At 47.7% G+C, this 12,786-nt stretch overlaps 1 protein-coding gene across 2 annotated transcripts in view; it reads left to right on the plus strand.

Moving 5' to 3' along the window:
- PAN3 (poly(A) specific ribonuclease subunit PAN3) overlaps positions 1 to 12,786 on the plus strand; it is a 1,108,727-nt gene that overhangs the window by 473,035 nt on the left and 622,906 nt on the right. Inside the window, exon 11 of one of the 2 annotated variants that reach the window (XM_078657124.1) lies at positions 12,308 to 12,469. In XM_078657124.1, coding sequence (XP_078513250.1) covers positions 12,308 to 12,469 — 162 coding nt within the window. The remainder of the gene's footprint in view (positions 1 to 12,307; positions 12,470 to 12,786) is intronic. The other variant, XM_078657125.1, reaches the window with a different exon arrangement.

Raw genomic sequence — 12,786 nt, forward strand, 5'->3', positions numbered from 1 at the left:
CTGCAAGAATTCCTAAGACAACCTGCCCATACTTGGCAGGCGATGCAGCAGACTTAGGTTATAGTGCCTCAGAGAGGCCAGCAGCTCAGTTCTCCGCACCACTGTGCAGCTCTCCGCCGGGGACTCCCATATTTGGGGCATTCCGATTCGATAGGCAATAGTTTTAATGTGGAGCAGCCAGGATATTTTCTTACTCTTCAAGGACCCCCAGACAGCAGCGAACTCAGCTCTGTAGTCCGCAAGCTCAGGTACTGTCCAGAGCCTTCTCCAATCCAGGAGGGGTCGGGCCGCTAGTAGTTCAGAGATGGGCTCCACACCTAGATCAAATCTCAAGGATATGAGCGGGGTGCTTTGGGGTAGACCAATCAGATTCCTCATAAAGGCCCGTTCAACCCTGAGAAGGCTTACTATGCTTGAATGTCCCCAAAGTTCTGCACCGTAGGTTACAGCAGGTCTAGCTTGAACACTATAAATTTCAAGCGCTGGGGAGACTGGCTTAAATTGCGTTGACCGCTGGAACTTACCTATACCCCCTAATATCTGTGAGAGCTTTAGGGTAGATTTGGCTACCTGTGGGCCCCAACCAAAGTCCTCAGTCAAGGTGACCCCCAGGTATACAAAGGTTCTCACCCTTTCGAGCGGGGTGCCGTTTAGTGTAGGGCTAGGGCGGGTGCGTTTCGGGGGACCGAAGATCATAAATTTCATTTTCTCTAGATTAATCTCGAGTCCCCGCGAAGCTCAGAATAAAACAAAACCATCCAGAACCCGCTGGATGCCTGTTGATGTTCGCGACAACAATAGGGTGTCGTCTGCGAACATCAGAGCAGGCACCCGACCTGACGCCAACCAGGGGGCATCACTATCCCTGACTCTATCTAGTTCCCCCACCAGACCATTTATGTAAAGACTAAAGAGCGTAGGAGCCAGGGCACAGCCCTGGCGGACGCCTCTAGTTACAGGGAAACGTGCAGATAGTTCCCCGTTCTTCCCGCACCTCACCCGGGCATAGTTCCCTTCATGAAACCGCTTCAGGACCTCCAATAGATAGGGAGGATGGCCGAGGTCTTTTAGGACCCTCCATAAACTCTCCCTCGGCACAAGGTCGAAAGCGGCCCGCAGGTCGACGAAGACCAAGTAGAGGCTGCCACCCTCGATACTTACGGTCTTCCAAAAGAGGACCTGCAGCCTGAAGAGTTGGTCCATGGTCGAGATCCCAGATCTAAAACCGGCCTGCAGGGTAGACATTACTTCATACTCCTCCGCCCATCCCAGTATTCTATCCAGGAGTATCCGGCCCATCAGTTTCTGGGTAGTGTCCAGGAGACTTATTGGTCTATAATTTGACGGCTCCAAAGGGGACCCCTTCTTGAAAATGGGGACAATTTCGCCCCCCGCCCAGGTGTCCGGTATCTTTGCCCCCAATAGGACTGCATTAAATAATACAGTTAGGTACGGAGCCCAGATCTTTGGCTGGGAACGGAAAAGATCACCCGGTACCCTGTCGAGGCCTGGCGCTTTGTTAGGGAGTTGTCTAATAATTGCAGTCTCCACCTCCTTAGCCGAGATACTCTCGCCATTTCTCGGGGCCATCCTCGTCTCGGTGTCCCTATGGTCCACCTGGTATACCATGCCCAAGGCCCCCCGCAGTCGACACTCGTGCGGGGGGCCTTGGGCAGGAGAGATCCAGGTGGAACCTTCTAGCTCTGGCGTCCCAGACCTATCGAGATGGTTGCTGTAGCCAGTCACAGGGCCAGTGTAGAGTGCAGAGAAATGCGCCTCCCACATTGGGGTGGGGATATTTGGTAGGATATTGGATCAAATGCAAAACCGATCATCCAGAATGACTGCTGGCTTTGGCGAAGAAACTCTGGGAAGAAAACAGAATGGCTGGCTGAAAAATAAGCAGCTGGTAAAAAAGCCATTTCTCGGGGACATCCTCGTCTCGGTGTCCCTATGGTCCACCTGGTATCCCATGCCCAAGGCCCCCCGCAATCGACACTCGTGCGGGGGGCCTTGGGCAGGAGAGATCCAGGTGGAACCTTCTAGCTCTGGCGTCCCAGACCTATCTAGATGGTTGTTGTAGCCAGTCACAGGGCCAGTGTAGAGTGCAGAGAAATGTGCCTCCCACATTGGGGCGGGGATATTTGGTAGGATATTGGATCAAATGCAAAACCGATCATCCAGAATGACTGCTGGCTTTGGCGAAGAAACTCTGGGAAGAAAACAGAATGGCTGACCGAAAAATAAGCAGCTGGTAAAAAAGAGAAAACTCTTAACATTGTAATCCCACCACATCACAAATCATGCTACCCAATCGCCTCTCTACTTCACAAATTTGGCAAATCCGGCGACTTAAGAAAACAATTAACAGATCATTATGGAGACTTCGCCTTTCCAGCCCATGCACAAGTGCCCTAAAGGAGCTGAGGCAATTAAAAGCAACCAAAAAAAGAATAATTTGGCAATACATAGGGGAAGCAGAAGTGAAGCTTTGGACTGTGCTACTCCATGATGTAAAAGGCACTAACAGTGCTATTCTGGCATAGGAAGAACAGATTACAGACTCCTACAGTTCACGGAGTCAGCTCCCACTTGACAGAAGAGGAAGAGTCTGGGGTCAACCTTTCTCTGACATCACTTCCACACAAACGAAGTGGAGTGATATGATCAAATGGATGGAGAAAAAACTCATGATCATACAACGCTCAGGTAACACTCATAACTACAATCTCTTTCAAACAGATCACAAACGGAATAGCCAAAGGCTATCCCTACGCGATTCCCCTGATCTTGTATAGACAGGATCCAGATTCTTTTGCAGAAGCATTGAAACCGGTTTTTGAGCCGATTTTTCAAACCAAAACAATTTCAGCTTCCTGGAGGGGGTCAATATTCCCGAATTTTTAAGAAAGGTGATGAGAATGAGGCTAAAAATTACAGGCTGGTCGCCTTAATAAGCAACAATGCTTAATATTAAGCTGGTGTTATCGTAGAAGAGCTAACTGACTGGGCGTCTGAGAACACAATTCTCCTCCATCAAACAGGAATTAGCAAGCGCATGGGTCTACCACAAACATACTCATCTCTCCCTGCTGATAGATGTGGTAAAAGATGGCAACCTACCATTATATGTTTGTTTCATTGACTACTTTTCTGCCTTCTACCATATAGATAGAAAGAAGCTGTGGGACAAACTCGCCACAAAACATATTCCTCCCGTTTTTTTAAATCCATTAATTCTCCTGCACTCAAACAGTTGGGTACAAATGAATATGGGAGTTGTTGATCCCTTGTCCAGACAGATTCCAACCACAGAGGGACTGAAACAAGGCTGCTTATTAGTCCGGACTCTGTTCAATCTCTTTGTCCGGTCTATCAACTGAGCCGGACAAGTGCAACCCCCATGCCCCAAGGATGTGTGGACTTCCTTTTTTAAACTGACTGTATGCTGATGACCTTGTACTGATCACCGTACTCTGGTTGGCAGCCAACATTTACTGGACACCAGTCAAAGCTATTCTGCTGGAAATGGGTTAAGCATGAAGTTAGACAAATCCAAAATCATGCAGTTAAACCAAAAAAAGGCCACTCGAAGACATCACCGGCATTTGGCCTGACTACTGCTAGAAGTAGTCAACAAATATAAATATCTGGGGGTCATAATAGATAGCAAAGGTACATTCACGGCTCATAAAGATGCAATATTAAGAATAAAGGAAATGCAATGGCAATAGCATTACAAAATCTCAAAACCTAAATCGCTGGACCAAGCTTTGCTCCACTGACCCAGGTGATACAGGCAAAGCTCATCCCAACTATTACCTATGGAAGCGACTGCATGAGGGGAAGGGACGCCGGCACGCTGGATGGTATAGTAATGAGAGCATTGACAATGATCTTTAACCTACCAAAATATACTTCATTGGCTCAAATAAGATTGGTATTGGGTATGCAGATTTAACAAACCACACGCAAATGTGCCTATATCAAAAGCTGGTATAAGATCAATACAGCTCAGCCTGATACATTAAACGCCCACTTATGGAAAGAATTGATGGCCAAAAAACGCAGTGCATCAATGTCCGACTTGCAAGACTCAATAGATCAACCTGGCCTACGCGACCTCTGGGAGGCTGCTGGAATACACAATCGGCTCAAACAGCTTGTCAACAAAACAGTCAAAAGGGTTTCCTTAGCAGAGGACAAAGCAGCACTGACAGGAAGGGCACACGGATTGTATACTTTCACGGCTACTCCAGGGCCGTTCCACAATCTACCTAGGTGCAGGGTTCACCAAAGCAACTAAAGAGAAATATCTATGACACCGACTTGGCATTCTCCCATCTCTGCTCCACTTGCCACCATGGAAACGATCACAGACAACTTTCAGCTGCCGCCTGTGTGGGGCAGCAAAAGAGGACATGATACATCTGCTGTGCATAGGTGGAAAACTCACTTACAAGTGCATACTACTCCTAAAGCCCCTCCTAGATGCAGGCAGGCAGTGAGAGCATGCTTTGATGGCGGAGATATTCAGCTAGCCTGTCGCCTCATTAGATTCCTGAACATTGCTGAAAAGAAACTAAACACCAACGACCAATAGATAACCATGGACCTCCTTTTATTTCGGCACGCATTGAAACAGGATGCTAAAATATCTTGGAAAGGAAAACGACTCGGAGCCTAAAGGAGTGCCTTAATTACCTGCACATTCAGCTGGAACCTTTAAAAATAATCTTTTGTTCTGTACTTCGGCCCTTACCAACTAAAGAGGCTAAATGCAGCCGACTTTGCACACGGGTTTGTGCAGCTTCTATAGTATATTATGGTCCTGTGGTCTCTCAATCCTAATAACTTTAGCTGCATAAAAGCTGGTCTTTGAAAAGCTACCTCTAGGTGCTTTCTCCTCTGTTACTTGCAGAATGAGCTTATTAGCTGCTGACTTTGCACTTCAGCCAGTTATCCATTCTGAACTTTATAGTCTCATGACCCCTTAATTTGCACCTCAGCACTTTGCACATTCAACTGAAACTTTAAAAAAAATTTTTGTTCTGCACACTGTTCCCTACCAAATGTAGTAAGGGGCTAAATGCAGCAGAATTAGTGCAGGTAGTTTTTTTTTTTTTGCAGCCTACACAACACATAAGATCATGGTCTTTTAAACTTGATCATTTTAGTGGAAAAACATGATTTTAACTCTGATAAATGATTTCTAACTGTTTCTGCTTTTCTTACTTTTAGAAAGAGTTCACATGCTGCTAACTTTGCACACCAACCTGTAGCTCTTACCTATTTTTATGGTTTTACGATGCCTTTTCTTTAAAACATTTTAGTTGCTGAAAGCAGGTCTTTACTGATGAAGAACAATTTTTTACTGTCTTAGTGGCATGATTTTGTACATAGAGCAATGATGTAACTGAATGTTAATACCATACTAAACTGTAAATTGTATTCCACCATCATGGTCGGTGACTCTGAGCAACTGAATGTTACTGTCGCATTATTGCAGTGGTTTTAATTAATCACGCAAATAAGGATATTACCTTTACCTGCAGTCCTTGATGACTTCTGGGCAAATCTGGCACATATTATACATGATGTCAATGACACTAAAAAGTATGTCATCACGTCAGGCCTGGATGCTAAAGACTGTTTGCGTGTAGGGCAGTTGGTACCAGCTTGGTGCTTCATCACCACGTATGGGTCAGATCCACTGGCTTCTCATGTAATTTCCAAGTATCACTAATGGACCTGCCATTTGATGGCAACTGTCTCTTTGTAGACAGAGCAGACTCGGCCCTGGAGTGCTTTAAAGAAAGCAAAGCAACAGTGTTGAACTTGTTAGTAGCAATTACTATATTTTATGAAGAAAACCTATCCTCTGTAGATTCTACTAGTGCTTAGGTGGTGCTGGTATTTCACTGTTCACGGCACAGGCATACCTTTCTCGCGGTGGTTTGTTCTGCAGGCCGGATCATGTGTGCTCTTTCTTGCCTACCCATGCCATGTCACAGTAGCAATGACTTAATCTTGCGATGACATTAAAGTTACAGAAATATGCTACTATAACATGATTGTATCATGATGAATCTTACCTCATTGGTTAACATTTGCAAATGGGTCTGTCTCTATGGCAGCATGGGCCATGGTCCATATGTAGTACCAAGCTTTGCCGGGAACCAGCGCGTGCAGTGGACTGACTCGGCAGCAGTGGGCAATAACTGAGGCTGGACAGGGTGCATGGTCACAGACAGTATATTGTGTTATCATTTGACCTCACTGTGGGGTGACTGACTTGGACGGGGGCCAAGACATGATAGCACTGTATCAGTCATGATTGTGACTGCTGAAATTTAAAATCCCATGCAGCAATAACTGGCCATGCCCTGATCTAGCAGAGCTGTGCAGTGTCAACCCAGCTGACGATGGCCTGTTAACGAGTAATAGGCTCTTATAATATTTGTTTTTGCTATCTCTGTTAAGCAGCTTCACTACAGCTGAAATGTAATTTATTTATTTTATATCACAGCAGACCCTTTCCAGACTGGTCTTCAGAAGCACACCAAATATCATCTCACCTTATACCACTCATATAGCCACAAACTCTCTTCTGTTTCATACAGGAAGTTTGAGAAAGATGGAGGTATTACAACTAAAGCTGCTTGACTACATTCATCATTCTGCTAGGCATCTCTTTGGGCGAATGCCCTGCGGACAGTAGCCAGAGTTTGTGAAAGTTCTGTACTGTGCACATGTAAAATAGAAACTCTCTCTTTCAGTGGTACAGATGCATCCCCTCACTACAGCGTTAAAAACTCATCTGATAGGGACTACTAGTCGCAGATTCCTTAATGTAGAATTATTCCCCTTTGTGAGACTGGATCCGGAAATGTTTTTGCCACAGCATCTCTACGCGCCGGGGGAACGGCATCACGCGACTCCGCCCAGGCGTTGTCCGCGTACGTGACTTCAGCGAGGTCACATAAGTCCCATCCCGTCGCACCTCCGTCGTTTTTTTCCTTTTCCACGTGCAACGTGGATCCGAATCGTGCTTCTGCCTGTTTCGGGCCTTTCCCTTTCACTTGTTGCGTATGTGTGGGAACAGTGTGCGAATGCCTTCGGGCTTTAAGACGCGCTTGTCTTGTGCCCGCCAGATGTCTGCGACGGATCCTCACCCCATATGCATGTGGTGTTTGGGTGAACACCACGACTTCACTGATTGTGAGGTGTGCCAGCAGATGAAACCGAAGTCCCGGCGGGAGTGCGGATGAAACTTCTTTCAGCCCGCATGTCCAGGTCGGCGTCGTCACCACGCCCAGCCCCTGTGGAGGGTTTTAGGAATCGCCGCCTCCGTCTTTGGCAACATCCCTCTCCCAGGCCGCAAGAGCATCACTCACCTGTCGGTAAGAGTCGCAGTTTGTCCCCGAGGGCTGGCTCCCGACTTGTTGGGGGCACGGGTCATGCAGCCCGCGTGTCGTCCACCTATCCACCGTTTCCTGGTGTGGGGGTGTCTAGAGCCCAGATGGAGGCATATGTGGCGGCCTTGCAGGCCTCACTGGCTTCTCCTCCTCCTCCTCCTCCTTACCCTTACCCTCTTGGGACGTCTGCGGATCCCTTGCAGTGTGCGGGGCCCTCCGCGGCGTCGCTCCTGGCTCTGGTCCCGGCGCCGACTGGCTCGGATCCACTTTTGGAGGATGTTGTGTCATTGGGGTGCAGCCCTTCGGGGGTCACTCCTTCGGAACACAACGCCTCTGCTTTGCCGCAAACTCCTGCAAGAATCCCTGTGGTGTCGCGGGAGGTCCCCGGGGCTCGGGTCGCATCCCCGAGTCCCCTTCGGGACAGGCGGTGGCCTCGTTCGAGGTGACGCCGCCAAGGCGCCGGCGGCTGCTGGCCCTGGCGGTGCCACAGGGGCTGGCGGTGGCCCTTCTATCCTGTCACGGGCCGAGGCTGGCGGGGGACCCCTCGTCCCTCTCGCCCCTCTACGCAGGCGGCTGCCTCATCGTAGGTCTGGTAGACGGCCTTCCGGTGCCGTTCCTTCGCTGCCTCTGCTCCGGCCCAGCCCCGGTCTCCTGCCCTGTGGCGGAGGTCGTTCCGGAGTCTCCTCTGGCGGCGTACGACGACGATGATCTGCCTCAGATTGTGGACTCTACGGCGCCAGACTGACGTCGGGTCGTTGCGTCGTTGCCACAGCATCTCTGCGCGCCGGGGGGACGGCATCACGCGACTCCGCTCAGGCGTTGTCCGCGTACGTGACGTCAGCGAGGTCACAAGTCCCATCCCGTCGCACCTATGTCGTTTTTTTCCTTTTCCACGTGCAACGTGGATCCGAATCGTGCTTCTGCCTGTTTCGGGCCTTTCCCTTTCACTTGTTGCGTATGTATGGGAACAGTGTGCGAATGCCTTCAGGCTTTAAGACGCGCTTGTCTTGTGCGCGCCAGATGTCTGCGACGGATCCTCGCCCCATCTGCATGTGGTGTTTGGGTGAACACCACGACTCCACTGATTGTGAGGTTTGCCAGCAGATGAAACCGAAGCCCTGGTGGGAGTGCCGGATGAAACTTCTTTCAGCCCGCATGTCCAGGTCGGCGTCGTCACCACGCCTAGCCCCTGTGGAGGGTTTCAGGAATCGCGCCTCCGTCTTAGGTAACATCCCTCTCCCAGGCCGCAAGAGCGTCACTCACATTTCGGTAAGAGTCGCAGTTTGTCCCCGAGGGCTGGCTCCCCAACATCGTCTAAGGACGGCTCCTTGCCGTCACCGCGGCCGTGGTCTTTGCCAGAGGCGCCACGGGTCCCCAACTCCTCTGTCCCTCTTCCTCCTTTCCGGACCTGGCCCTTCCTTCCGCCGGCTGGCTTGTGGGACGGCCGCCTTAGCTTGCAGCAGTCACCTACTGAGGAGCTGCTTTCTCCACCGAGGGGCCCTACGGAGGCCGGTGCTGCCTTTGCTTGCGCTGTTTCCACAGCTGTGGGAATCTTGCACATGGATGATCCAGCTGCCCATTTCCCTGCGGACCATCTTCTGGAGGTCCTCCATCTGGGTTCTGGTGGTAGGTAACTGCTGCTTCCCTTTGAGGGTTAGCTCCATTCTTTTCTTCTGAGGGCTTGGGGCCGCCCCCGCCACTGGGGACCCAGTGCCCCGACACCTTCTGCACCGCCAACATCCGGCACCGCGTGATCCTGTGCATCTTTCCCTCCTCCCTTCTACCAGGGGCCCTCTTTTGCTGAATGCCTTCCCCTCCCCGCCACCGCTGTTGTCTCCCCCGTATTGGGAGGCCCGCTGGCTTGACTCCTGGGGGCCCTAATGTGTTCGCCTCCACCAGTGCGGCTCTGCGCACTCTTAACCCTTTCATTACTAGGGGTTCTGGCCCCTCTGCTATCTTCTAGGTTGGGGTCTTTTGGCTGGGCCTCTGCCCCTGTTCCTTATGGGTGTTGTCACATTCTGTGATGGGGCTGTCTTGGAGACTTGTGGTGCCTTGTTTGTCCCGGACTGGTTCCCCTTCATTGTTATTAGTTGGGGTTATAGTCCTGCTGCATGATATCAGGACATTTTTCATATATTCTTTGTCTCCAGGGGGGCTATCTCCGTACTGGCAGGGCTGCTGTTCAGGGCTGTGCTCTGTTCTTTCATCTTTCCCTGCCTTTGGGTGCTGCAGTGTCTGGCACTGTTCCTTATGGTGTTCCTCACCATTCCCTTTTCCAATTTTTCTGCTCTTTCGCACACTGTTCCTATACTCACTGTTTTGTCTGATGGCTCCGCGTTGTGGCGCGTAAAAGTTCTCCGAGGAAAATTGACGTAGGCGCGCCGTGGTGGGACTTATGTGACCTCGCCTGGGCGGGGTCGTGTGATGCCACCCAAATCCCCCCCCCCCCCCCCCCCCCCCGGCACGCATGGATGCTGTGGCAAAAACCTTTACGGATTCAGTCTTGCGCCTGGGGATAATTCTACATTAAGGAATCTCTACCAGATGCATCGTTACCGGAGGTAAGTAACTCGTACGCCTTTTGCCTTCCCATTATTTCTCTCTTTCATGATTTTATTAATCTTGCACATTCTTTTTGTTTACTCCTGTTTTTCTTTAGATATATTTCTTCCCTCTTCCTCTATTTGTCTGTTCTTTCTGGCTCTCTGTCAGGATTTCGTACTCTGTGTCAGGCCCTTGGTCTTCTCTCTGGCACTGACCTCCTGCTTTTGTCATTTCTGACCCTGTGTAATGGTGATGCTTGGTATTTTGCGGTCATCCATGGCAATTGCTTGTCCTGGCACATGGATGGCAGTTCTTTACGATTCGTGCACAACTTGTTATAAAATGTTGCCACCCCATTCTCATCCCCCCCCCCCCCGCCCCCACTAGTGTAATCCTGGCCCTAGCTCTTGCCTTACTGTGAACATACATGGCATGAGATATATGAGGAGCATAGGTAGAATCGAGCAATCTCTTGCAGCAGTCCATGTTACATTTTAATGAATGATGAATTAATATTTGGGTACAAAACCATTATTCATTAACAATACAATAATGGTATTTCAGGGCAAAACGTGAAAATAATATAAGCTATTGTTTGGGGGAGTGGGTCATAATGTTTGTTTTGCCAATTTGAGAATTGTGTATTTGTTAGCAAAATGGGCATGTTTAAGAAACCAACAAGCTGATGTGTGACACAATTATTATTTTTCCGAATATATATTTAAATCTCGTATTTGAGTAATCCTAACAGCTGCCTCAAATCCTCATCCTTAAGATTAGGATAACACGTCTGCTCTTTGAACCTGTTAGGTCTCAGTAACCTGTGCGACAACAATGCTGTATGAGGCTGGATAATCTTTCTGGATCTGTTTCCCGAGATTGTGCGATTTTTGTAATGTTTTTCTCCCCACATCTTTTCAACGAGATTCTCAGTCCTAATATTGTCATCATACCCTATCCAAGTTAAATCTCAGACATACGCCATGACTGAGCGTCTACTTGATGGGGCAGGATGAGAAAATGAAGGAAGTTAAAATGTCTTTGAAATTGCATTTTCTGAACCACTTGCTTGACCTATGACTTTAAAACAATTGTAGTGAAATTATGGTTAAAAAATTCTCCATTGTTTTATGACTGTCTGAAAATTAGCTTGTCACAGGCGAACCTGTAACTTGTGAGGAAGGGTAGGCTTAGTTTGCACACTGTCAAGATCCTAGAGTACTGTTTCAGATGCCATGGCGATTTAGCAAATTTATGGAGCATGAGCCTTAAAATGCACAAATTGTCTCCATTTTGTCAAAATCGGGGTAAGAACTCTTCAAGTCTTTCAGTCATGTAATGGTGCCCATTCTCCAATTCGTGTCATCTAGTACTCTGGCCAGAGCCCACGCATGCACTCCAAAGGGGTGGTTGCCACTCTCGAAGAAAAAACAAGCTTTATATTTTCTTTAGTCTTTAAGCAGTAATTTACACACCAATACAAGAGATGTTAAATGCACTTGAAGACGTTTCACTCTTTTTCTGCAAGCCTTGCCGTACAGCTCAGTATGGGGTTTTCACAGTCGCTAAAACACAATAGAATCATCCGCAAATAATAGGGCTTACTAAAAACAGTTGACAGCTCATTAAAAAAACACAATAACAAAACTTCTTTTAAATGACTGTTATATTTAATTTGCTCTTTTTTCTAAGTAAAAGTATTCTGCTGTGTTTTAGTATAAAAGACAAAGTACCTCTGTGAACACTATTGGTATCTTCACTCTGTGCTCCCCATTGCAAGCATTCCATACCACTTACTCTAAACCAACGGGATCCATCCTGTTTAAACCCCCACTGCAATTAAACGAATATGAATGTTACTTATGTGACAGTGCCTAAATTTTTCTGTACATTATTCTGATCAACATTTGTTTTAGATGGCTCTTTTAAGGAAGGAGGGTGGGTAGAAAATAGAACTCACGAAAAACGTGGTATTTAATGCCTATTTCTGTTTAGAATTTAGCTCTGCTGTAAACATTTAGTAAATGACGTTGTGTAATGAAGAATGTTTTTGGAACGAACATTGGATAGCACCCATTCCATCCACCCCCCACCCCCTGTCCCCCCCGGCCTTAGGTTCAATCATTTCACAGCACACAGCAGAACTATACTTGTCCATTAATTCTTTGTGGTGTCTCTCCAAGATCGGCATTTCCAAACTATTTGCCCAAAATAGTTTAAATGTTCATTTGTGATTAAAAAATGCATGTATCTGCTGAGTTGATTCGGATGTTGCTTCGGGTGTGCTTAGTTTTCCTAATAAATTTTTCTTACATGCTTTTTTTTCTTTTCTTTTTTTCTCTGAGGAGTCCCTTCTGAAGTTGACAGCTACCACAGCCTATTTCCCCTGGAGCCGCTGCCACCGCCAAATAGGATACAGAAATCTAGTAACTTTGGATATGTTACATCATGCTATAAAGCAGTGAATAGTAAAGATGATTTGACATATTGTCTTCGCAGAATACATGGTGAGAGGATCCTTTTATTTTTAAATCGTAATGCCTTGTTAGAACGAGTTGGCTGACTTTTGCAGCCAGTAAGACAAATGAAAATGAAGCACTTTTATTCTGCATTCCCTTCAATAAAAGGGAACCAGGGTAATTTCAAATCTTTTTCGTTCAGAGGCCTCACCCATTGTTTTTAGATCTTGTAGAGGTTTAAAATTGACATTTGGCCTGGTGCTGTTTCTTCTATCTCTTATCCTGTACGTTGCACTGAAACTGAGCAATCACTATTCCTGTGCCTTGCTTCACCCCTTAAAGTATATATAGTGATACTGTGAGTA

The sequence above is a fragment of the Lissotriton helveticus genome, chromosome 8 (genome assembly GCF_964261635.1).
Source record: "Lissotriton helveticus chromosome 8, aLisHel1.1, whole genome shotgun sequence".
NCBI lineage: Eukaryota > Metazoa > Chordata > Amphibia > Caudata > Salamandridae > Lissotriton > Lissotriton helveticus.